Source organism: Ursus americanus, chromosome 16 (genome assembly GCF_024610735.1).
Source record: "Ursus americanus isolate L20-20 chromosome 16, mUrsAme1.1.p, whole genome shotgun sequence".
Classification (NCBI taxonomy): domain Eukaryota; kingdom Metazoa; phylum Chordata; class Mammalia; order Carnivora; family Ursidae; genus Ursus; species Ursus americanus.
In genome coordinates, this window is record NC_142142.1 from 6,603,590 (window position 1) to 6,631,576 (window position 27,987).

At 39.6% G+C, this 27,987-nt stretch overlaps 1 protein-coding gene across 1 annotated transcript; it reads left to right on the plus strand.

Moving 5' to 3' along the window:
* The first annotated feature begins 20,077 nt into the window (after positions 1-20,077).
* Positions 20,078-26,912, plus strand: LOC123782512 (olfactory receptor 52M1-like). The gene has a single exon (XM_045782720.2). It carries the CDS (start codon positions 23,086-23,088, stop codon positions 24,037-24,039), a length of 954 nt encoding a protein of 317 aa, XP_045638676.1. The 5' UTR covers positions 20,078-23,085; the 3' UTR covers positions 24,040-26,912.
* Positions 26,913-27,987: the final 1,075 nt, after the last annotated feature.

Genomic DNA, 27,987 nt, shown 5'->3' on the forward strand with positions numbered 1-27,987 from the left:
TGGAGCAAGTTAGGACAGACTTTGGCCCTTCCAATGTTGAAAGACGAAGAGGGTGTCCCTTTGGCCCACTCTGTCCTTAGTAGTGCTGCATCAACACCTTTGTTTCAGTTCCACCGTTGTCCACTTCATTCATCCTATTTCTCAACCATCTAAACTTCTACTCTGCTGAGTAGGGGATCTTGACTCTCCCCTTTGTGTCTTCCCTCTTAAGTATTTTAATTTTCTTGGTATCAGACCCATACAGGGAAGCAGAGAGCAAATCGGAAAAGGTTTCTGCAGTTATCGTTCAATTTTGTAGCCACCGAATTACATTGGGTGGCCATGCAAAGGGGCCCCTTAATCACAGCATTTACCATAACTCCAGTAATAAGCATATTCAGCAAGGGAAATATCCCCGTCTCCTAAAGCCAAATCATGTGGCTTACATAAGAAGCATATAGGTTACTTCGTCTGGGGTGTCTTACTCTTAGCTACTCTACAGGGGGAGTTTGGCAGTCCCCCTTCTCGGGATAAACACTTTATGGTGGTCTTTATCCAGCCCACCAGGCTGGCTGTTTCCCTCAGGGATAACCTCTAATATGTCTGGATCAAGTACAGTCATCTGATCAGCAGTGAGTTGCAGGTCCTATATCAACCCAGACATGTTCTTCACTCTGCAGCATTAAAACCAGTGATGCAACACCCAAACTAGTTACACTCATAATCCCTTTTAGTAAAGGTTCTTTAGGAAGCTGATACTAATCCACAAAATGAGACCATTCCTTTATATCCCCTGGTTTCCGTAGTTCCATGGTTATGCCCTCCCCCTACATTGATTACCTTCTTGGTGTGGTTAGAGCTGGTTACTTTTAACTATTTTCTTCCATAATTGATTCTGTATTACCTTTGCCTTCTTGGCAGCTAGTCATGGTTCTTACCTGCTGGAGTGACCCAAACCTGGATTCCTGAAGGATCTTGGTCCTTTATACTCCTGCCTCAGTTGTTGTGGCTTTCCATTGACCTTAATCACAGGGAATGGTAATACCAAGAGAGGCCCTAAGGACTTTTCTGTATATCCAGACATATTCTTTCTTACCTCCAGTTTGGAGTAAGTACTAATTTCCACTTGGTAGTAATGATCCATCACCCCAGCCAACACAATAACTCCCTTCTTTGCCTTTGGATTCACACATGAGGATCTCAACATGGCCAGGTTGCAGTCTTAAATTTCAGTTCAATGGAATCATTGTCTCCAGGTAGAAGCATTCCTTTCTTTTTCTTAATTTATTTTTCTAAATTATGTTGTTAGCCACCATACAGTACATTATTAGTTTTTGATGTAGTGTTCAGTGATTCATGAGCTGCATACAGCAGCCAGTGCTCATCACATCACATGCCCTCCTTAATACCCATCACCTGGCTACAACATCCCCCCACCCACCTCCCCTCTGAAACCCTGTTTCCCAGAGTCCATATTCTCTCATGGTTTGTCTCCCTCTCTGATTTCTGCCCCCCTTCAGTTTTCCCTTCCTTCCCCTATTTTCCTCTGTGCTATTCCTTATGCTCTACATATGAGTGAAACCATATGATAATTGTCTTTCTCTGCTTGACTTATTTCACTTAGCATAATACCCTCCAGTTTGATTCCTTGTCGATGCAAATGGTGGGTATTCATCCTTTCTGATAGTGGAGTAATATTCCATTGTATATATGGACCACATCTTTATCCATTTGTCTGTTGAAGGACATCTTGGCTCCTTCCACAGTGTGACTGTTGGGGACATTGCTGCTATGAACATTAGAGTGCATGTGCCCCTTCTTTTCACTATATCTGTATCTTTGGGGTAAATACCTAGTAGTGCAATTGCTGGGTTGTGTGGTAGCTCTATTTTTAACTTTCTGAGGAACCTCCATACTGTTTTCCAAAGTGGCTGTACCAACTTGCATTCCCACCAACAGTATAAGAGGGTTTCCCTTTCTCCACATCCTAGCCAGCATTTGTTTTTTCCTGCCTTGTTAGTTTTTGCCATTCTAACTGGCGTAAGGTGGTATCTCAATGTGGTTTTGATTATTTGAATTTTCCTGATGACTAATGATGAACATTTTTTCATGTGTCATCCATTCGTATGTCTTCTTTGGAGAAGTGTTTGTTCATGTCTTCTGCCCATTTTTTGACTTATTTTTGGGTGTTGTTTGAGAAGTTCTTTATAGATCTTAGATACGAGCCCTTTGTCTGATACATCATTTGCAAATATCTTCTCCCATTCCGTGGGTTGCCTCTTAGTTCTGATGACTGTTTCCTTTGCTGTGCAGAAGCTTTTTATCTTGAAGTCTCAAAAGTTCATTTTTGCTTTTGTTTCCCTTGCATTTGGAGACATGTCTTGAAAGAAGTTGCTGTGGCCAATATCAAAGAGGTTACTGCGTATGTTCTCCTCTAGGATTTTGATGGATTCCTGTCTCACATTGAGGTCTTTCACTCATTTTGAGTTTGCTTTTGTGTATGGTGTAAGGAAATGGTCCAGTTTGTATGTAGCAGTCCAATTTTCCCAGCACCATTTATTGAAGAGACTGTCTTTTTTTATTGAATATTTTTTCCTGCTTTGTAGAAGATTAGTTGACCATAGAGGGTCTGTTCTGTGTTCTCTATTCTGTTCCATTGATCTATGTGTCTGTTTTTGTGCCAGTACCATGCTGTCTTGGTGATCACACTTTGTAATATAGCTTGAAATCAGGTAACGTGATGCCCCCAGCTTTGTTTTTCTTTTCAACATTCCCTTGGCAATTTGGGGTCTTTTCTGGTTCCATACAAATCATAGGATTGTTTGTTCCAGTTCTTTGAAAAATGCCATTGGTATTTTAATACAGATGGCATTAAAAGTGTTGATTGCTCCGGGCAGCATAGACATTTTAACTTGTTTAACTTGTGAGTTTAACTTGTTTAACTTAACTTTAAATGTTTATTTCATTTAACTTGTAAGTTTAACTTGTTTAACTTAACTTTAAATGTTTATTCTTGCAATCCATGAGTGTAGAATGTTTTTTCCATCTCTTTGTGTCTTCCTCAACTTCTTTCATAAGTGTTCTGTAGTTTCTAAAGTAGAGATCCTTTGCCTCTTTGGTTAGGTTTATTCCTAGGTATCTTATGGTTTTTGGTGCTATTGTAAACATAATCGATTCCCTAATTGCTCTTTCTAGTTACATTGTTAGTGTATAGAAAGGCAACTGATTTCTGTGTATTGATTTTTGTATCCTGCCACATTGCTGAATTGCTGTACGAATTCTAGAAATTTTGGGGTGGAGTATTTTGGGTTTTCCACATAAAGTATCTTACCATCTGCGAAGAGAGTTTGACTTCTTTGCCAATTTGATGCCTTTTATTTCTTATTGTTGTCTGATTGCTGATGCTAGGACTTCTAGTAGTATGTTGAACAATAGTGGTGAGAGTGGGCAGACCTCATGTTCCTGGCCTTAAGGAAAAAGCTCTCAGGTTTTCCCCATTGAGAATGATATTCACTGTGGGCTTTTCATAGATGGTTTTTATATTGAGGAATGTTCCCTCTATCCCTATACTCTGAAGAGTTTTAATCAGGAAAGATGCTGTATTTTGTCAAATGCTTTTTCTGTATCAATTGAGAGGATCGTATGGTTCTTGTCTTTTATTAACGTGCTCTATCAGGGAGATTTGCAAATGCTGAACCACCCTCACATCCCATGAATAAATCCCACCTGGTCGTGATAGATAACCCTCTTAATGTACTGTTGGATCCTATTAGCTAGTATTTTGGTGAGAATTTTGGCATCCATGTTCATCAGGGATATGGTCTATAATTCTCCTTTTTAGTGGGGTCTGTCTGGTTTTGGGGTCAAGGTAATGCCAGGCTCATAGAACAAGTTTGAAAGTTTTCCTTCTGTTTCTATTTTTTTGAAACAACTTCAGAGGAATAGGTATTATTTCTTCTTTAAATGTTTGGTAGAACTCTCCTGGGAAGCCAGCTGGCCCTGGACTCTTGTCTTTTGGGAGGTTTTTTACTACTGTTTCTATTTCCTTGCTGGTTATCTGTCTATTCAGATTGTCTATTTCTTCCTGTTTCAGTCTTGGTAGTTTATAAGTTTCCAGGAAGGCATCCATTTCTTCCAGGTTGCTTAATTTGTTGGCATATAGTTGCTGGTAATAATTTCTAATAATCCTATTTCCTTGGTGTTAGTCGTGATCTCTCCCCTTTCATTCATGATTTTATTAATTTGGGTCCTTTCTCTTTTCTTCTGGATAAGTCTGGCCAGAGGTTCATAAATCTTAATTCTTTCAAAGGACCAGCTTCTAGTTTAGTTGATCTGCTCTGTTTTTCTGGTTTCTGTTTCATTGATCTCTGCTCCAATCTTATTTCTCTTCTCCTGCTTGGTTTAGGTTTTATTTGATATTCTTTCTCCAGTTCTTTAGGTGTAAGATTAGCTTGTGCATTTGGGATTTTTCTACTTTTTTGAGTGAGGCTTGGATGTCTATGTATTTCTGCCCTACAACCGCCTTTGTGGTATCCCATAGGTTTTGAACCAATGAGTTTTCATTCTCCTTAGTTTCCATGAATTGTTTAAGTTCTTTAATTTCCTGGTTGACCCAATCATTCTTTAGCGTGATGTTCTTTAACTTCCAAGTGTTTGAGTTTCTTCCAATTTTTTTCTTGTGATTAAGTTCCAGTTTCAAAGCATTGTGGTCTGATAACATGCAGGGAATAATCTCAATCTTTTGGTATCAGTTGAGACCTGATTTGTGACCCAGTATGTGGTCTATTCTGGAGAAAGTTCCATGTGCATTCGAGAAAAATGAGAATTCTGTTTTAGGGTGGAATGTTCTGTATATATCTATGAAGTTCATCTGGTCCAATGTGTCATTCAAAGCTCTTGTTTCTTTGAACTTTTGCTTAGATGATCTGTCCATCGCTGAGAACAGAGTGTTGAGGTCTCCTACAATTAATGTATTATTGTCTGTATCATTCTTTATTTTGGTTACTAGTTGGCTTGTGTTTATTTTGGTTACTAGTTGGCTGCTCCCGTGTTAGGGGCATAGATATTTACAATTGTTAGATCTTCTTGTTGGAAAGGCCCTTTAAGGATGAGTGTCTCTCTACATCTCTTACCAAAGTCTTTAGCTTAAAATCTAATTTGTCTGATATGAGAATTTCTTACCCCAGCTTTCTTTTGAGGTCTGTTGGCATGAAAAATGGTTCTCCATCCCCTCACTTTCAATCTGGAGGTGTCTTTAGGTTCAAAATGAGTCTCTTGTAGACTGTATATGGGTCATGTCTTTTTATCCAATCTGCAACCCTGTGCCATTTTATGGGAACATTTAGGCCGTTCACATTGAGAGTGACTATTGAAAGATATGAATTCAATGCCATAATATTGCCTGTAAAGTCCCTATTTCTATAGATTGCCTCTGTAAATTTCTGGTCTAGATTACTCTTGGAGTCTGTCTTCTTTTATAGAATCCCCCTTAACATTTCTTGCAGGTCTAGTTTAGTGTTCACATATTCTTTCAGTTTCTGTCTGTCCTGGAAGTTCTCCATCCATTCTGAATGACAGCCTGGCTGGATAGAGTATTCTTGGCTGCATGTTCTTCTCATTTAGTACCCTGAATATGTCTTGCCAGCCCTTTCTGGCTTGCCAGGTCTCTGTGGACAGGTCTGACGTTATTCTGATGTTCCTCCCTCTGTTCATAAGAAATCTCTTCCCCCTAACTGCTCTCAGGATAGCTTCCTTGGCTCTAAGATTTGCAAATATTACTATTATATGCCAGGGTGTTGGTCTGTTTTTATTGATCTTGGGAGGGGTCCTCTCTGCCTCTTTTACATGAATGCTTGTTTCCTTACCCAGGTTAGGGAAGTTCTCGGCTATGATTTGCTCAAATATACCTTATGGTCCTCTCTCTCTCCACCCCCTCAGGGTTCCTAATAATTCTGACATTGGAACATTTCATGGTGTCATTGATCTAAGTCTGTTCTCATGGGCGTCTAGCTGTTTATCCCAATCCTCCTCAGCTTCCTTCCTTTCTATCAGCTTATCTTCTAGATCACTAATTCATTCTTCTGCCTCATCTACCCTGGCTGTTAGAGAATCCAGTTTAGACTGTATCTCATACATAGCTTTTTTAAGTTCTGCCTGATTAGATCTCATTTCTGCCCTTAGATTCTATATTGTCACATTATAATGGTTTTCTCAAGCCTAGATATCAACTTTATAATTGCTACCTAGAATTCTATCTGTGACATCTTGCTTATATCTATATCCATTAGGTCTGTGGCAGAGGCCATTGTCTCTGGTTCTTTTCTTTGTTGGGAGTTCCTCCTCCTAGTCATTCTGTTGAGGGGTGGTTGAGGGAATGTACAGAGTCCAAAATATCAACCACAACCCAAGCAAGATGCACCCATTTTATGGGACCATGGGGTTGTTGTCCTCTTGTTCCTCCAGCCTGTCTTTTGGGGGAGGGGCCTGCCACACTATTTCTCAGGCAACCCTGCTTGGGTGGAGTTTCCCTGCCCCCTGTTGGGGGACTGGGCTCAGCGGGAACCTGTTTTTTGAGCTTTTGTTCTCTGGCAGCTTTCTGCACCTCTTCTAAGGGTCCAAACAAAAATGGCTTCACCCAAACCTCTGTCCCAGAGCAGAGAAATCGCAGTCTGCTCTTCACTGAGTCCTCCAGGACACACAGTTTCCGTTTCTGTATGTGCTGCTGAAAACTACAGCCCCCCGCAGTGGTGTGTGCCCACAGTGACTCCCAGAGGTCAACCCCAGGACCCAGGCATGTCTCTGCCCTTGGTGCTTCTAAAACCAGGAGAGGCCCTGGGCTTATGCATGCACACCTGCAGCTCCTGGATCCTCTCTGAGAGCTGCTCTAAAGTCCTTTCCCGGCTGCTACTGCTCTGAGTTTTTGCACAGTCCTGGTGCAGTTTTTGCCATCTAGTGTTATAACACTTTCCAGGTACCAGCTTATGGAGGCTCCTTCCCCCTTCTGTTTATCTCCTGATATCTCCCCTGCAGATTCATGACTGCATCTTCAGAAGCATTCCTTTCTTTAGAACTAAGACCTCTATGGAGTTGCAGGGCCTAAGATTGTAGAAACAGAAAGCATAAAACTTAGCTAATGGGTCATTAGGGGTAATACTGGTACCATTCCCATTTCTACCTCTTAATTCCTGAACCTGTGAATAGTGGCTGGGGGAGAAATAGTACCATATATTGGATGCTGATTCAGAGCACATGGAGCCTTCTGGAGAACTTTTTGCAACCCTGTGATGTATTGCCCCTAGCTGGTGCTATAACTGAGTCTTCAAAAGGCCATTCCTCTATCTTATCAAGCCAGCTGCTTCAAGGTGATGAGGAAAAATGGTAATACCTGTGGATTCCAATACATTGTGCCCGTTGCCACATTTCATCTGCTGTGAATGAAGTTCCTATCAGAAGCAATACTGTGTGGAACACTATGATTGGGAATGAGTTATTCTAAGTCCCCATGTAGTAGTTTGGTGGAAGCATTGTGTGTAGGGAAGGCAAAATCATATGAAGGGGTAAGTGTCTATTCCAGGGGCGCCTGGGTGGCTCAGTCAATTAAGCGTCTGCCTTCGGCTCAGGTCGTGATCCCAGGGTCCTAGAACCAAGCCCCAAGTCGGGCTCCCTGCTCAGTGGGGAGTCTGCTTCTCCCTCTGTCCCACCTTTCTGCTCATATTCTCTCCCTCCCTCTCTCTCACTCTCACTCTCTCTCTCTAATATTAACTTTTTAAAAGATTTTATTTAAGTGTTATACTCCAATATGAACAAAATGCTTCCACTTCCATGATGGAAGCAGTCCAGTATAATCAATGTCACCAGGTAGCTGGCTGATCACTTCAGGGAATGGTGCCATATCAGGGACTTAGTGTTAGTCTCTGCTACTGGCAGGTGAGGAATTCAGCAGTGGCCACAGTCAGGTTGGTGTTGGCAAGTGGAAGTCTATATTGCTGAGACCATGCATTCCTGCCACATGGCCACTTTGTTCATAAGCCCATTAGGTAATGACAAGGGTGGCTGGGAAAAGAGGCTCACTGATATGCATAGAACAGGTCATCCTATCCACTTGATTATTAAATTCTCTGCTCCTAAGGTCACCCTTTGGTGAACATTCACATGGACACAAATATCTTGGTTTGTTTTTTTGCGGGGTTTTTTGTTGTTGGCTTCCCCCCCCCATTCAGAAAAGTCTATCATCCCTAGAATTCCTTGTTACCAATTATCCTAATCCTGTTTCTTCAAGTCCCTGACCATCCAGCCAAACCATTGCCCACAACCCATGAACCAATATGTAATTGTGCCTCTGGCCCTTTCACCTTCCAAGAAAAAGAAATCCAAGTGCTCAAAGTTCTGACCACTGCAGGGATTTCCCTCTATCCTTCAAGAATGTCCCAGAGAGACTTCTTCAAGCACTATACTCCCTACTTTAAGGTTGCACCCATACATTTTACAGAACCAAATTTAAGTGGGCCCTAAGTCTTGTCTTCCTCTTCATGAGGAAGAACTCTCCAGGAGGCCCTAGGTACAGGCATAGAAAGAGAAGGTATAGCAGAGGTGGGGACCATAGATATTTGGACCACTTCATTTAACTTGTACCTTCAGGGCCTTCTTGGGTCTGGTCATGTATATACCATTTGTATTTGATGGAGTGCTGCTGTTCACACTCCCTTCATGGCTTGGTGGGTCAGGTAAGACCCAGTTTATGATGAGCATCTACAGTCACATGGTAAACCAATGGCCCATGTGCAAGCATTCAGCCTCTACTAAGGCCCAATGGTAGACTAAGAGCTGTTTCTTTTTTTTTTATTAATAATGTTTTTTATTATATTATGTTAGTCACCATACAGTACATCCCTAGTTTTTGATGTAAAGTTCCATGATTCATTACTTGCGTATAACACCCAGTGCACCATGCAATACGTGCCCTCCTTAATACCCATCACCAGCCTCTCGCATTCCCTCAACCCCCTCCCCTCTGAAGCCGTCAGTTTGTTTCCCAGAGTCCACAGTCTCTCATGGTTCATTCCCCCTTCTGTTTACCCCCCTTCTTCTTCCCTTTCTTCTCCCACCGATCTTCCTACTTCTTATGTTCCATAAATGAGTGAAACCATATGATAATTGTCTTTCTCTGCTTGACTTATTTCGCTTAGCATTATCTCCTCCAGTCCCTTCCATGTTGCACCAAATGTTCAGAAATTGTTCTTTTTGGTGGCCGAGTAATATTCCATTGTATATATGGACCACATCTTCTTAATCAGTCATCTGTTGAAGGGCATCTCGGCTCCTTCCACGATTTAGCTATTGTGGACAATGCTGCTATGAACATTGGGGTGCATATGGCCCTTCTCTTCACTACATCTGTATATTTGGGGTAAATACCCAGTAATGCAATTGCTGGATCATAGGGTAGCTCAATTTTTAACGTGGGCAACTAATCTTTGACAAAGCAGGAAAAAACATCCAGTGGAAAAAAGACAGTCTCTTCAATAAATGGTGCTGGGGAAATTGGACAGCTACATGCAAAAGAATGAAACTTGACCACTCTCTCACACCATACACAAAGATAAACTCCAAATGGATGAAAGACCTCGATGTGAGACAGGAATCCATCAAAATCCTAGAGGAGTACATAGGCTACGACCTCTCTGACACTGGCCACAGCAACCTTTTTCATGACACATCTCCAAAGGCAAGAGAAACAAAAGAAAAAATGAACTTGTGGGACTTCATCAAGATAAAAAGCTTTTGCACAGCCAAGGAAACAGTCAAAAAACTAAGAGGCCGCCCACGGAATGGGAGAAGATATTTGCGAATGAGACTACAGGTGAAAGACTAGTATCCAAGATCTACAAAGAACTTCCCAAACTCAATACACAAGAAACAAATAAACAAATCAAAAAATGGGCAGAAGATATGAACAGACACTTTTCTAATGATGACATACAAATGGCTAACAGACATGTGAAAAATGTTCAAAATCATTAGCCATCAGGGAAATTCAAATCAAAACCACACTGAGATGCCACCTTATGCCAGTGAGAATGGCAAAAATGGACAAGGCAGGAAACAACAAATGTTGGAGATGATGTGGAGAAAGGGGATCCCTCTTATACTCTAGGTGGGAATGCAAGTTGGTACAGCCACTGTGGAAAACAGTGTGGAGGTCCCTTAAAGTTATGTATAAAATTTCTGCTTATAGGACTTACCTCAATAAATCTGACCAGATCCTTCAGCTATTACCCAACACCCTTAATGTCCATTTCTGCACATATTCTCTGGATTTGTCTGTATGAATTAGAAAAATCAAGTTCTTTTGGAGTATAGTGCTCTTTCTCAGAGGTGGCAATTTATACCCCATCTTTAGGACTCTTTCTGGGACTTGAGTATAGTAATAGGCCTAAAAGTAGAGTGGAAGTGGATCCTAAGGAGAACCTGCATTATCCTGTATGGCAACTGCCTTAGGGGAAGTCATTACAGTTTCCTCAGCCAATTTAGAATTAATCCCCTTCAGACAAGTAGAGAGGCCACTTCCACTGGCAAAGAAGATTCATCAGAATGAAAGGGCTCAATGTCCCAGCTTTATTAGGGTCTTCTCCTTTATCCCCACCCCATTCCAACTTTCAGGATCCCATTCCTTCCCAATCAAGACCCTTACTTTCTTAGAGACTGAGTTCAACTTGCATTGTAATTGAGCCAGTCCCAGGATGATATTCGGTGGTTTTTTTGTTTTGGTTTCCCCAAGCAGTCTCAGCCCTGTGGTCACAGGGCACACATAGACACTTTCAGGTCATTTATGTAGTTCTTGAGCTGGGAATTCAAAAATCTGAGCTCATCTTACCCCCCCCCCCGTGTCTAGTGACATTAAGAATAACCAGCCAATTACATTCTACTCATTAATTTGACAAATGTTTGAAGCTATCCTGCATAGTCACCTATAACCTTGCCTCCTGTATTTGATTACAAGTATCCAATGGTGATACATCACGTATCTCTATTGCCCTAGCATGCCATGAACTGTTCATTCTTTACTGCTGTAAACAGTGATGTTTTTAAATATAATCAGATTAGAGAACCAATTTTAGACACCAGAATCAATTTAGAAAACTCATCTTTACAGGTCTGTTCTTCTGGTTTCCAAAAAGCTGAATTTAGGGGTTTCTAGAAAAACAGAAACAGAGGGGTGTGTGTGTGTGTGTGTAGGGGTAATCTTAAGGAATTGGCTTATACAATTAGGGAAGCTGGTAAGTCCAAAATTTGAAGAGTAGGCCAGATTCTTCCTCTCATGAATAACGGGCAAGGAAGACTTACTTGGTGAAAGAGCAAAAAGAGAGAAATCTGGATTCAAAAAAAGTGATGTAATGTTGTGTTCTCTGATGGCTTTAATTGTAGTTGATTTTTAGCTGCTGTATCCCAAGTGATTTCTGCCAACCGTAAACCCCACCAAATTGAACATATGACCTATAGAAATAAAACAACTCTTCCTGCCTCCCTACTCCAGTCTATTGTTGATCTTGAAAGCCAGTACCACAACCATGGTCTCTGTCTCTTAATAACAAGCCTATGGAGTTTGCATTCCTTCAGAACACTGATTTGTACTCAACATAACTTTTGTAATCATTAACCAAAGTAGTCCTTATAATTTGATAGGCTGCCAACTTCAATTTGGGCTTTAAAGGAGTTAAATTGTTACTAAAATGCAAAACCAGAGTGTGGAGAAATGGGATCACTGTGATTGTTCAATATCTGAGGCAATTCTGAAGTTTCTATCTACAACTAATTAGGAATTATACTGAGGCCAAATAGCCCCCAGGAGGGGACTCCTTCCGAGGTCTTTCTTAGGGAAGGCATTGAAAGACAAAGTTCAAGGGTACATTTCCCAGTGTATGCAAGCTTTCAGCTAGGTTGACAAATGACTTTCCTGGTAATAGAGTGAGTTCTTTGGGTAAATGGGCAAAAAGTCTCATGGGCATCCATGGAGTAACTTGTGGACTGAATGTGTCTCTTCCCACCCAAATATTATAAAGCCCTAGGATGGCTACTTGGAGATGGGCCCTCCACAAATTGATTATGGTTAAGTGAGGTTGTAAGGGTAGGGCCCTGATCCCATAGAATTAGTGTCCTTAGACACCAGAGAGCTCTCACTTTCTTTTCATGTACATACAACCAAAGAAAGGCCATATGAAGACATAGCAAAGAAGTGGTGGCCTAAAATCCAGGAAAGCCCTTACCATAGGTCAACCATGCTGATACCATGATCAGACTTCTAGCCTGCAAAACTGAGAATTTTTTTAAAGATTTTATTTATTTGACAGAGTGTGCACAAGCTGGGGGAATGGCAGAGGGAGAGGACCCTGGGATCATGACCTGAGGTGAAGGCAGATGCTTAACCCACTGAGCCATCCAGGCACCCCAAGAACTGAGAATTTTTAAGCTAAATGTTAGTCTGCAGTATTTTGTTATGGCAGCCTGGGAATACTGATTCATTTTATTTCTGGCTATTAATGATCATTTGGTAACCACCTCTCCTCCAAACTATAACTTCCCCCCTCATTGCAGTTATCTTGTACTTGCTTCATCATTTGTCTTTAGATGTGTGGAAGATGGATAAAGCTGTTCAACATTTGTGGTTTCCTTAGGAGCTATACTCAATTCCAGAGAGCAGTGTGATTGAAGGGAAATAGAATGATTTTTAAAATATCTAGGAAGTAGATGAGGCTTGGTAAGAACTCAGGAGTGAATAAATTGTACTGCATTCTGTCCAGAAAGATCTCAGAACTTTTCATAGTCTCACCCAAGGAGATGTCTGGTGGGGAGATGGATTCCTTCTCTAGTAATCAGTCGTGCCTGTCCTTTATTAGAAGTACTAAAGGAGTTATACACATTCCAAAGTTGAATTATGCCAACCCTAGCTTATGTCTCACTTTTCCAAAATTCTAAGGGTCCATTAAATATCATGCCCTCTCCATACCCACAAAATTCAGGGTCAGCAATGAGATCCCCCCTTCCATTCCTGACTTTTAGTATTTGTCTCTTTTTCCCTGAGTCTTAACTAAAGACGGGTCAATGGTTCTTTTTAAATGAACTAGTCTGTGGTCTTATTTTTTTCCTCTGACTTCTCTGTTTTCTTTCATGGATAGCCATTCCAACCTTTATTTCCTTGCTTTGGCTTGCTTTCGGTTTGGTTTGCTCTTGTTATAGTTTAAGATGGAAGCCTAGATTCTTCACTTGAGATCTTTCTCCCTTATACCTAGGCACTTAAAACTATACATTTCCTTCACAGCACTGCTTTAGCTCCATCCCATAAATTTTGATAGGTTATGTTTTCATTTTCATTCAGTTTAAAATGTTTTCTAATTCACTTAGGACTTTTTTTTCTATGAGCCATGGATTATTCAGAAGTTTAATTTACACATATATATTTGCACTTTCCTGAATGTTGATTTCTAACTTAATTCCATTGTTATTAGAGAAGATATAGTTTCGGTCCTAAATTTATTGACTTGTTTTACGGAATACCATGTGGTTTATCCTGGAGAACGTTCCATGCATGATTGGAAAGATGTGTATTCTACTGTAATTGTAGTGTTCTATTAATGTCAACTACCTTGATTTGGTTGATGGTATTCAAATTTTCTATATCCTCACTAATTATATAAATTGAATATTATTGAAATTTCCAACTATTTTTCCCTTCAATTCAGTTTTTCCCCCCTACATTTTGCTGCTCTGTTAGGTGTATACATAATATACATAAATAGGTCAATAAGTGAGGAAGACATAACCGTTGTCATGAAATTTCCCTTGTTTCTAATGCTCTTCATTCTTTTTTACATGCTTGATTTACTCTCTGGTATCCTTTTCTTTCAGCCTGAAGACAACCTTTATAATTAAACTCCACTAGCAATGAATCTCTCCATTCATCTGGGAATGTCTTTTTTTTTTCCTCCATTTTTAAAGAATAGTTTGGAGATTTCTTGGTTGACAGTGTTCTTTCTCTCAGCACTTAGACAGCAGTTTTTAATTGAAATTTAAGTTTACATATTACGTCATAGTGAACAACATGTTGATACATTTATATGCTTCGCTATGACTGCCATTGTAGTGATAACTATTTCTATCATATCACATAATTTCTTCAGTGGTTGGAATAATTAAGATCCAGTCTCTTAGCAGCTTTGATCATAATACAATATTGTCCATATTCACTACTGTGCATTAGATATCTAGGACTTATTTACTACTCTTTGAAAGTTTGTACCTTTTTAAACACCCATCTAATCTACTCCACCACCACCCCATTCTCTGGTAACTACCAAACTATATTGTACTGTTTTCATGGGTGTAGGTTTTTTCGAGTCCACGTATCATATATAGTGTTTTTCTCTTTCTGAGTTGCCTCACTGAGAATAATGTCCTCAAGATCCATTCATATTGTTACAAATGCCAGGATGTTCTCCTTTCTCATGGCTGAATAATATTCCTGTGTGTATGCGTATCACACCTTTATCCATTCATCCATTGATAGGCACTTAATCCGTCTCCATTATCTTGGCTATTGTTAATAATTCTGTAGTAAACATGGGAATATATGCATCTCTGTTATCCTGTTTTCATTTACTTTGTGTGTGTACACCCAGAAGTAGAATTGCTGGATCATATAGATCTATCTTTAACCATTTCAGGAAACTCCATACTGTGTGTCCTATTTTGTTGTAGTTACTTTTTAATCACATACCTGTTCTAGAGCCCAGGTATCTCGCCATCCTAATCTATTTTCTTATGACACATTTAACCCATTATTCAACAGTGGTATACAAAATATACCAAAAACTTTGTTCAGTTCTGAAAGACAGAAGATTCTTCCTTCCCTAATGCTACAATAAGATAACTTACTATAGTGTTATCCAAAGTAGGGACAAATAAATCACTCTAGACCTGTACAAGGATTCCATCAATGAAAGAGCTGATCTAGGGCTAATGGATGATACTCAGAGAAGCAGATTTTCACCCATGGTGCAGAGAAGAGAACATGTCCCTGAGCCACACAGAATGTGTTCCAATGGTGGCTCACTCTCATCCTCAGTATCTTCTCCACCCCCCCTTCCTTGGGAAAATAGTCTTACCGTACTTCTTCTCATGTGATAGGAGTTTCATATACTAGGAGTGATATCTTTCTGCTTGATACTTAGCATTCATAAATGCCTCATAAGAGTTGACTGAAGAATAAATACCTCATAGCAGTCAGAGAGAATGTTATAAACCATGAAACCATAAAAAGAAATTCTGCCACTTGACAACATGGATGGACCTTTATGGCTTTATGCTAAGTGAAATAAGTCAGACAGAGAAAGGCAAATACTATATGATCTCACTTCTATATGGAATCTAAAAGGCCAAACTCCTAGCAACAGTAAAGTGGTGTTTGCCAGCAACTGGAGGTTGAAGGAAATGAGATGGTTATCAAAGGATTCAAACTTTGGGTTGTAAAAATAGGTTCTGTGGATCACCTGTATAACATGGTAACTGTAGTTAACAATATCCTGTACTTGAAAGTTGCTAAGCACGTTGATCTTAAATGTATTTACCATCAAAAAATGGTAATCATGTCAGGTGATGGATGTGTTAACTAATCTTACTGTGGCAAATATCTGAAAATACACGTGTACCAAATCATCACATTATACACCTTAAGTCACACAAATGTAATATGTCAGTTAGATCTCAAACCTGGTGAGGGGAGGTGTGGGGGAAGAACTTTAAAATCAGATTTGATTCCTCTCTCCTACATCCAAATTTCTATCTCCTTCCAGTTTTTGCCTAAGATGTTAACAATTATTTAATTTGAATCTTCACCAAGGAGACCATCCTCTCCTGAACTACTTAGGAATCTTAATGCGTGTTAAAGGAGATACTTCCCAGAGATGGTTGGAAAATTAAATCTAGAGCTGGATGGGAAAAAAAAAATCAAAGTTTTGTTAACATTTAGAAAATGAACAATCAACTTTGTACTTTCATAATGGCACCTGAGTACTAGAGAGGAGAATAATAAGAGGGTAAGTAAGAGCCAATAAGGCAAGTGAAGAGGTTGAAATAAGAGTTCAGGGCCTGACAGTAATGATATGGTAAGAAATAAAGAAAAAGAACATTGTGGAGAGAACATTGTGTGGAGAAATTAGGAAATCTTGAGTATTCTCATAATCAAGATGGGATGTCATAAATTACTAACAGTGATTGTAAAAGTACCTTCTTGTGTATACATATTACAACTTTCTATAGAAACTTCTCATTAAATGTGTAGATTGCTTTGGATAATACAGACATTTTAACAATATTCTTCCAATCCATGAGCATGGAATGTTTTTTCCATTTGTGTCAGTTTTTTTTTTTTTTCATGTTTATTGTTTTCAGAATATAGGTCTTTTACCTCTTTGGTTAGGTTTATTCCTAGGTATGTTATGGGTTTTGGTGCAATTGTAGACAGGATCAATTTCTTGATTTCTCTGCTGCTTCATTATTGGTATATAGAAGTGCAACAGATTTCTGCACATTGATTTTTATATCCTGCAACTTTACTGAATTTGTATATTAGTTCTAGCAGTTTTTTGGTGGAGTCCTTTGGGTTTTCTGCGGAGAGTAATCCTGTTGTCTGTGAATAGTAAGTTTGACTTCTTCCTTGCCAATGTGGATACCCTTATTTCCTGTTGTCTGATTGCTGAGGCTAAGACTTCCAGTACTACATTCAATAACAATGGTTAGAGTGGATAATCCCAGTCTTGTTCCTGACTGTAGAGGAGAAGCTCTGTTTTTCCCCATTGAGGATTGCATTAGTTGTGGGTCTTTTGTATATGGCCTTTATAATGTTGCGATATGTTCCCTCTATCCCTACTCTGTTGAAGGTTTTTAATCAAGAATGGATGCTGTATTTTGTCAAAAGCTTTTTCTGCATCTATTGAGAGGATCATTGGTTCTTATTCTCTTATTAATGTGTATCATGTTGATCAATTCATGAATATTGAACCACCCTTGCAGCCCACAAATAAATCCCACTTGATTGTGGTAAATGATTCTTTTAATGTACTGTTGGATTTGATTTCCTAGTATTTTGAGAATTTTTGCATCCATGTTGATCAGGGATATTGGCCTGTAATTCTCCTTTTAGTGAGGTCTTTGGTTTTGGAATCAAGATAATGCTGGCCTCATAGAATAAGTTTGGAAATTTTCCATTTCTATTTGTTGGAACAGCTTGGTAAGAATAGGTATTAACTCTTTAAATATTTGGTAGAATTTCCCTGGGAAGCCATATGGCCCTGGACTTTTGTTTGCTGGGAAATTTTTTTATTACTGCTTCAATTTCTTTGCTGGCTGTGGGTCTGTTCAGGTTTTCTATCCCTTCCTGTTCCAGTTGTGGTAGTTCTTATGTTTCTAGTAATTTATCCATTTCTTCCAGATTGCCCAATTTGTTAGCATATAATTTTTCAAAATATTCTCTCATAGTTATTTGTATTTCTATGGTATTTGTTGTGATCTCCCCTATCTCGTTCATGATTTTATTTATTTGGGCCATTACTCTTTTTGATCAGTCTGACTAGGGGCTTATCAATTTTGTTCTTTCAAGGAATCAACTCCTACTTTCATTGTTCTGTTGTCCAACAGCATTCTTACAGAGCTAGAACAAACAATCCTAAAATTTTTAGAAAACCAAAAAGGACCCTGAATAGCCAAAGTAACCTTGAAAAAGAAAAACAAAGAAGCTGGGGGCATCACAATTCTGAACTTCAAGCTATATATATTACAGAGCTCTAGTCATCAAGACAGTATGATACTGGCACAAAAACAGACACATAGATCAATGAAACAGAATACAAAACCCAGAAATGAACCCACGACTATGTGGTCAACTAATCTTCAACAAAGCAGGCAAGAATATTCAATAGAAAAAAGACAGTCTCTTCAACAAATGGTGTTGAAAACTGGACAGCCTCATACAGAAGAATGAAATTGGACCACTTTTTACACCATACACAAAAATAAATTCAAAATGGATGAAAGACCTAACTATGGGACAGGAATCCTTCAAAATCCTAGAGAACACGGGCAACAACCTCTTTGACATTGGCCATAGCAACTTCTTGCTAGACCCATCTCCAAAAGCAAGGGAAACAAAAACAAAAATGAGCTATTGTGACTTCAAGATAAAAAGCTTCTTCGCAGTGAAGGAAACAATCATTAAAACTAAAAGGCAACTTTTGTAATGGGAAAAGAGGTTTCTCACATGGCATATATAATAAAGGGTTAGAATCCAAAATCTATAAAGAGCTTATCAAACTCAACACCCAAAGAACAACCCAGTTAAGAAATGAGCAAAAAACATGAATAGATATTTTTCCAAAGACCTGCAGATGGCTAACAGACACATGAAAAGATACTCAACATCACTCATCAGGGAACTACAAATCAAAACTACAATGAAACACTATCTCACACCTGTCATAATGGCTAAATTTAACAACACAGGAAACAACAGGGGTTGGCAAGGATGCAGAAAAAAGGGAACCCTCATACACTATTGGTGGGAATGCAAACTGGTACAACCATTCTGGAAAACAGTATGGAAGTTCCACAAAAAGTTAAAAATAGAACTACCCTATGATCCAGCAATTGTATTACTAGGTTTTTACCCAAAAGATACAAAAATACAGATTTGAAGGGATACATGTACCCCAGTGTTTATAGCAGCATTATCAACAATAGCTAAATCATGGAAAGAGCTCAAATGTCCGTCTACTAATGAATGGATAAAGGGGTGTGTGTGTGTGTGTGTGTGTGTGTGTGTGTGTACACATAATGAGATATTACTCAGCTCTCAAAAAAAATGAAATCGTGCCATTTGCAACAACATGAATGGAGCTAGAGTATACATATTATGCTAAGTGAAATAAGTCAGAGAAAGACCATTTGATTTCACTCATGTGGAATTTAAGAAACAACAGGTGAACATGGGGGAAAGAGAGACAAACCATGAAAGGGACTCTTAACTATAGAGAAGAAACTGAGGGTTGGTGGAGGTGAGGCGGGCAGGGGGATAGGCTAAATGGGTGGCGGGTATTAAAGACTCTTGTGATGAACACTGGGTGTTACATGTAAGTGATGAATCACTAAATCCTCCTGAAACTAATATTACCCTATATGTTAACTAGAATTTAAATAAAAACTTGAAACAGAGAACATTTTCAACTTTGCCATATTTTCTGAAATCATTAAATCATTCTCCCCACTTCATTTAAGAATATTATGTGGTAGAAAAAACGGGGAAAGAAACTGTTCAAAATAAATTGGCCACAAATTATTTAACTACAGAAAAATATTCAACTGTAGAAATAAAAACAAAAAAAAATAAAAAGGTTTTGCTTTGCTCATCTATAAAAATGGATATTTCAAAAATTACTGAAGGGCAATGTAGCAAATGAACTCATGTGACACTGGGTTAAACATAAACTGGAAGAATGCTTTTGGAAAGCAGTTTAACAACAGGATTCATTTGGCCTGCACAATGGTCAGTAATCTACCTTCTGGAATCCTATCCTGAGGTTGAACAGAAAAAATATTGACAACTGTACCACTTGGCGTATAAAAACTGAAACAAGCCCATACTCTGGGAAGTGAAAAAGTAACCACACATTGTATGGAAACACATTGTAATTTGTGATTTTTTTCCTGGGTTTCGTTTGTGTTTTTTTTTTTTAAGATTTTTTTTCTGGGTTTTGTTTGTGTTTTTTTTTTTTAAGATTTTTTTGAGAGAGAGAATATGAGCAGGTGGGGGAGTAGACAGAGGGAGAAGCAGGGAGCCCAAAAAGGGGCTCAATCCCAGGACCTCTGGTATCATGACCTGAGCTGAAGGCAGACACTTAACCAGCTGAGCTACCCAGGTGCCCCACAAATCTTGTTTATAAGCAAAGATTTAAAAAAAAAAAAAGCAGAGGGAAAATCACAATGTTGGTGAAATATATATAGTATATAAACTCTAGGCATAGCTTAGATTTTTTTTTAAATAATATAAGCAATAACTTAAGTATCCATATGGATTGTATCAACATCTGGTGGTTTTCCACCCTTCTTTTGTGAACTTTCTCCCAGTGTCCCCCTTGGAGTCTTTAAAATACCTCAGGCTTGGGGGTTGCGTATTTAGAGACCTGGAGCCAGTCAAGAACCCCAGACAGGAGAGTAGAGGTTAAGTCTATAATCTCTTCCTAGGAGTGGAGTGGGATTAGGAGTTGAAGACTACTCCCAAGGCAGGATAACTGAAGATCCAGAGGGAAGGGCACAGGTTTCTTTGTACAGCCCTTGGGAAATAACTGGCTATTTTCAGCACCTGGATAAAGAGGACACAGGACAAAATAGTGAAGAGATCAGGGCTGTGGCCTCCCCTTGACTCTAAACAAATTTGTCCAAGCATCCAGACAAGAGGCGACCCCTGTAAGGAACAAAGCCTAGAGCTCTGTGGACAGCACTCCCAATGGGTAAGTACATTCCAGAGAGGGGGTCAAAGTCATTGGGAGCAAACTCCAAGTTCCAGAAACTACATTTGTCTTCTGGTTCAACCAGGGCTTATCTTTTTTCTGGGTCTAGTCAAAAATAGAATAAATAGAGCACAGTTTGGCCTGGGTTATGAAGAAAAAGGAGACACCCCAAGGCAAGAGCCTCATTGCCTAATACTGCCAATCAAGACACAAGAGGAAAAATTAGACTGTTCTAGCCTTATTGGGCCTCCGGTCTATTGCCCCACAGTCAGACAACCTTCTCTCCTGAGTTGATCCTTGTACCATCAGCAGGTCTCTTCAACTGACTATACCCATGCTTAAAAAGCTACTGTAGAAATTACTTAAAAATAAAATCTTTACAAAAAAAGATCAGAATAAAAAGCTACTTATATAGTTAGGAAACAAGGGTATAGAGTCACCAAGGTCCTATGGAAACAGTACTATGTGTCTGTGTTCTGTGAAAGAGGGCAAACAGAGGGGAGGAATAAGTGAGGGAACATAGTGCCTATTTCAGAGGCCAGGCTTCCTAACACTTCACCTTCTGCATGCTCACACACACGCACACATTTATAAATAGTTCATTTAATACATGAAGCAACTCTACAGTAGCTATTACTTCCTTCATTTCACACACTAGGAAACAGGATTGAAAGCAGAGGCAGAGAGTATACACTCCCTAAATCAGAGCCAGAAACAGCAGTTACTATTTGAACCTAAGTCTATCTTGCTGCTAACCCATATTTATTTTGCCATAACAAAACCTGTTTCTCAAGAGCCTTGGGCCTACCAAGATGCTTCTTATAGGACTTGCAGACACTGGTCACCAGGGTCCAGGTGGGGAAGCCTTTATGCAGGCTGACACAGAAAATGTTTCTCTGGAATGTTCTAAGTGAAGTGACACAATTCCAGTGCTACAACCTAGTTCAAACTGCCCCTTAAGATGCCAGTTATCAACTTGGTGGATTTTATTTTTTATATATATTCATACTCTGCTTGTCCCAGCCCAAAATTTGGGTCTGGCACAAATTAGTTAGAAATCTCGGTTTAAGTCCAACCTATGAACATTAATTCCTTTTGTGATAAGAAACCTACCTTACATTAAGTAATCGAGCCTCTTTCTGCTGTGGATTGGTGGTCTATCAAAATATTTTTAGACAACACTTCATTCTCCTTGGTGTGAGATAAAATTGCATATTTATTAGCATTTCCCTTAAATCCCTGTCCCATCTCTATAATTCCTAGACTTTTGGGACTCCTCAAAGATGTCCCATATAACAGAAAAACATAGGAAACTATGCCAATTTGCAGAATCTAAAGTTCAGATCTGCTCCCCATAGTGAACAGTAAGAATTAAGGGAGAGAAAGTTGCTGCCATGTGCCACGAACCTCATACAAATTTCATTTGTTCTTTATAATTATCCTTTGTAGTTGATATTCTCCCCCTCTTTTATATGGAGAAAAATGAGAGGTCAAGAGGTTAGGCTTTTGCCCAGAGTAAGATAAAGGTCTGGGATAGGAAATCTGGTTTGTTAGGTGGCAAATCTTGTGCCGTGAGCTGCCTCTGTGGTGTGGCCTCCAGGACGTCTTTCCCTTTCCTGTCTGTCCAGTAAATCCACAGAAGCTCACATTTGAGCTCTGAGGAAATGACTTCACATGTGACCACTTACTGGCATATTAAAGTACTTAACTCACCAACTTCAGCAATTCTGTGAGTTAATATGACAAGAACACTTGTAGAACATTTTAAAGTTCACAAAACTCATTTTTCTTTTCAGCACCTAATCAATGGCTGACCAAGAAGTAAGCAAACTTGTAAAAACTTATGTTAGGGGCTAGAATTAGGAATCCCTGAGGTTACATAGGGCCATTTTTTATGCTTATTTGCCATGGAAATGTCTAAAATATAAATAGCAATTATAAGAATATTTGAAATGTGTATGGGCTTGTTTGAGACCATTGGGAATTTAGTAACTACTCACCCACTCTGGTAAAGACTACAGATCCCAAAGAAGGCTTTGTAGAGGGGTAAAATCTGGGATGGGCCTTGAAGAATGAGGGAAATTTGCCTGGGTAAAGACCAAAAAGGTGGTGAAACCTCTCAGCAAAATCATGGCTGTGTGAAGAAAGTCACCAGGGTGAGGATGTGGAGCCTGAGACTGACTTATTGCTGAGAATCTGATGGGAAACAACAGGTTGGCAATGCTAAGACAGGGCAGGACCTGAATTAAATTCTGTGCTCTTGGGGTGCCTGGGTGGCTCAGCCAGTTAAGCATCTGCCTTCAGCTCAGTCCTGGGATCATGACCTGAGCCAAAGGCAGACATTTAACCGACTGAGCCACCTAGGCACCCCACAGTTTCTTTAATAAAATCTGTAATATATCAAGTAGACATTCAGAATTCTTTATTTATAGGTTCCACCAATTGCATGGGATGAAAATAAGAATCTAGTAGTCTACAGTTATCAGAGACAAGATCTCTCATAAGAGTAACAATCTAAGTGCTCCTATCTCCTGGATACTCCACTGCCTGAAACATGTTTGTGTTTACTAATGCCTGCTTGGTGCCTAGTTCTTTCTGGCTTACTGGCATTCCAGGTCTGCAATCCCTGCACATCTGGCTCTCCATTCCCTTCAGCTCGATGTACCTGGTGGCTGTAGTGGGGAATGTGACCATCCTAGCAGTGATAAAGGTGGAACGCAGCCTACACCAACCCATGTACTTCTTCCTATGTATGTTGGCTGTCATTGACTTGGTCCTGTCAACCTCTACCATGCCCAAACTGCTAGCCATCTTCTGGTTTGGTGCCCACAACATTGACCTGGACGCCTGCTTGACCCAGATGTTCTTCATCCACTGCTTTGCCACTGTTGAGTCAGGAATCTTCCTTGCCATGGCTTTTGACCGCTATGTGGCCATTTGTGACCCATTACGCCACACCTTGGTGCTCACTCATGCAGCAGTGTGTCGTTTGGGCCTGGCTGCCCTCCTCCGTGGAGTACTCTACATTGGACCCCTGCCCCTGATGATTCGCCTGAGGCTGCCTCTTTACCGGACCCAAATCATTGCCCATTCCTATTGTGAACACATGGCCATAGTTACTTTGGCATGTGGTGACACAACAGTCAACAACTTATATGGAATGGGAATTGGCTTCCTGGTATTGATCCTGGATTCATTAGCTATCACTGCCTCCTATGTGATGATTTTCAGGGCTGTAATGGGGTTGGCTACCCCTGAGTCTAGGCTTAAAACCCTAGGGACATGTAGTTCTCACATTTGTGCTATTCTTGTCTTCTATATCCCCATTGCTGTTTCTTCTCTCACTCACCGCTTTGGCCATCATGTGCCTCCCCATATCCATATCCTTTTGGCCAACTTTTACCTCCTCATCCCACCCATCCTCAACCCAGTTGTCTATGCTGTCAGCACCAAACAGATTCAAGAGAGGCTTCTCCACATTCTCAAGGCAGGCACTCAACCCAAGTGACCGTTCTGCATCTGTGGGGCATGCAGATAATGATGACAGGAAAAGACTCTGACTGGGGAAGCCACCCATGCAATAGGTCTTACCTGAGGTGCAGCAATAAAAGTCTAAGAAGAATGCTAGAATATATTCTACTTGACTGTGGATTTTCTCAAAGTGGAGAGAAGAATATCTGAATGGGGAAATCAGGGTAAGTTTTTATACAGTATCCTTTTTCATATTTGACATAAAATTAATTGCAAGGCCACAGAAGTAGGATTATTTCTTTGACATTTTTGATAAAGGATTTCTAGTTTCTCTTTGAGAATGTTTTGCACAATTTGTAGAAGATAAAATTATACTCTAACATCTTCTTGAAGACAGTTTACAAATTGTTAGTAAAGACTGGGAAAAACTCAAGTACATTGGCAAGCTTTTCCAATCTTTTTGGCTTGCCCCAGAAAAGACCTTTCATTGAGGATGATGGCAATATGAAGGTGAGAAAACTTAATCTAATAGGACTTGGACTGGGACCTTCCTGCCCACGAGAGTTAAAGTTCTCAAGTCAGGGTATTCCCCCATTTAAATAAATGGAAAGAAATATCCCACATTTCCTCTCAATGATTAACTAGGAGCAGGGAGGAGGAGACAGAAGGACAGTAGGAGATTTTGTTTTGGAGATCCAGAAATGGTCACGAAGTACAGTAGCCATACTGAAATAATAAAATGTCAAAGAGAGAAGAAAGGTTATGTTCTATGAACATAAATTTTGGTGCCAATTATAATCTACCTACTGATGTTTTTATTTTTGTTTTTTTTTTTAATTAGGAGTGGATGAAAAGATACTATAGAAGCCCCAGAGTTAAAAGTTTTATAGAATTATCTCCTGACCATAGCCCTGGACTTTGGAGAAAATAAAGAAAAATGTCCAAATCCATCAGTGGCACTAACGCTGAAGGGAATGACAAGGAACCTTTTTCATGGGATAGTTCTTTGGCATATTGCCTAAAGTCCATGATTTATACTACATAAAGCAGAGAGTGTATACGGAGATTCAAGGCTTTTATCCTGGGCTTTTATTCTGTGCTTGAATTGCATTTAGTAGGGTTACTACTAAGAACTTTCTAGCCAAATAACCTCAGATATACCCGCAGTATGGTGTTTCTAGATGATCATCTGGGTGTACCACAGACCAAAACCAAATACCAACCATCTCCATCTTCATCCCCCTATGTCACTGAATGATTGGGAGTAAAGAGGAGAAATACCATGTGGACATGTGTTCCCACTCCATCCAGGGACAGCCACCCATGACAACACCCAGAACTATCAGACTTAGGGTATAAGTTTAGTTACAGTAGGGCATTTAATCGTATTGTCAACCATAGTCGTGTCTGGGCTCTTTCATGAACTTTCATGAAGGGGCTAAGCTCAGAAGAAGATGGAAGGGAATGTACCCTGGTGAATGCAGCATGGGGACATGACAAGTCCAATAACTGAACATCTTATTCCAAAGCCAATATCTCATTTCTCCTTCACACAAATGACTATTTTTTAAATGTTTAAATTCAATTTAACATGTACTGTATTAGTTTCAGAGGTAGAGTTCTGTGATTCATCAGTTGCATACAACACCCAGTGCTCATTACTACAAGTGCCCTCCTTAATACCCATCACCCAGTTACCCCATCCTCCCACCCACTTCCCTTCCAGCAACCCAGTTTGTTCCCTGTAGTTAAGAGTCTATTATGGTTTGCCTCCCTCTCTGTTTTCCTCTTTATTTTTCCTTCTCTTCCCCTATGTTCATCTGTTTTGTTTCTTAAATTCCACATATGAATGAAATCATATGGTATTTCTTTCTCCGACTTACTTCACTTAGCATAATAAACAAAACCCTCTAGTTCATGTATATATATCTCCCCCATTTTCTTTATCCATTCATCTGTTGATGGATATCTAGGCTCTTTGCATATTTTGGTGATTGTGGACATTGCTGCTATAAACATTGGGGTGTATGTGCCCCTTCAAATCTCTTCTTTTTCTCTCATCCACATTCAAGGTGGGAATAAAATACTGTCAGCACCTCTTGGGTCTGCAAGTAAGTCTTGATGGAGAAAGTGAAGATTGGGGTAAAGTTGAGGGAGGGAGCATCCTTATAATTATTTGTAAATTGTCATGTGACACAAGTGGTTAAGAACTTGGGCTCTGGATTTAGGTAAAGGGCAGAGATGGATCTGAACCAGTAACTGTCAGACTTTGGATGTGTTCATAATCTAAGCCTCAGTTTCCTTTTCTTAAAAATGAAAATAGTGATAGTAGCTTCTCTTGGGTTTATTATAAGGATGTAATGAGATAATGAATCTAAAGTGTCTGCATAATTTCTGGCACATAAATGAAAAAAACTTGCCTTTTAATAATAATAGTATTTTATTGTGCGCTGAAAGGCCCAGGAGAGAAACAACTGAAACAAGTTCCTGGAAAGCTATAGAATATCTGCAATTGTTTCTCACTGATGAATGTACCAACCTCAACTCTAGAAAACTCTGTTCTTTGCTTCTCTGCAGAAAGTCATATCAACAGAGCCAGCTTTCCTCTGGTCTCCTTAGCTGGGGGAGCCCATTCATGTTCATCTGAGGATTTTCAACTAGTGACACTCATTTATTTAGTCTTGGGATGGTAAAAGACCAAATACCTCTAAACATCTCCTGTATAACAAGTAAAAAAAAATCCATAGTCACAGACTCAGTTGTACAAAAATGTCACTTCAGATTTTCCCCTGCATCATCCACAATGGAGCTTAGAGTAAAAATTAAAATCATATTGAGCTATAGAACTTAGTCAATTCCAATTTGTAGTTTAGTCTGATACAGGTTTTAAAAGTCCCCTGGAAGTTTTTCTGTCACCTTCTTCCTTGTGTTAAGTTTAAAATTGCACTAGGGAAGCTTTTTTTTTTATTTCTTTTTTATTTTTTACATTGTTTTCTTTTTTTTATAATAATATTTTTTTATTATGTTAGTCACCATACAGTACATCCCTGGTTTTTGATTTAAAAAAAAAAAGGGGGGGGGGCACCTGGGTGGCTCCGTCGTTGAGCGCCTGCCTTCAGCTCAGGGCGTGATCCCAGAGTCCTGGGATCGAGCCCCACATCAGGCTCCTCCACTGGGAGCCCGTTTCTTCCTCTCCCTCTGCCCCTGCCTGTGTTCCCTCTCTCGCTGGCTGTCTCTATCTCTGTCAAATAAATAAATAAAATCTTTAATAAATAAATAAATAAATAAATAAATAAATAAATAAATAATAAATTTAAAAAAAAGCTTCATGTATTTTGGCTTTCTAAAATCCTTATAAAATTCTCCATTGTATAGGTAAATATTAATAATCAGTTAACAGTTATTAATTATATAATTATAGAATAAATAATTACATAATTTACATGATATGTAATTAATAAAATATTAAAATTATTAAACATATTTTTTTAAAAAATAAAATAAAATTGCACTAGGGAATGGGTGTGTTCCTATAAGTTTGCCACCACGGCAATCACATAGGAGAGGGCCATCTCCTTCCTTATTCCTCACCTGTCCTCTGACCCCAAATACATCCTGTGCTGTATTTATTATGCTTCTTCACATTGTGACTGTGGGAGATGACCATCTCCTACTAGCTTCACTATTACTGTTGACCCACTGAGATTGTAATCATATCCCCCCAGGACTCTGGCAGGGATTGTCTCCTCTGCATCCTTCTAATTCTCATCCCTTCACCCCAGTAGCAGGGCTGTGTGCAAACTAGCCAGAGTGATCACTCTTACTTTCTTTCAGCCAACCTCTTTGTCTCACTTGCCTCGAGAGTGGTTAGGATCCACTTCCACACCATTCTGAGCCTTGGGAGTCTCAGCTTATGGAGTAGGAGGCATAGTTCCAATCAATGTCCTTCCTCCTGCCGGGCACACAGGGTCTTTGTCCCTAACCT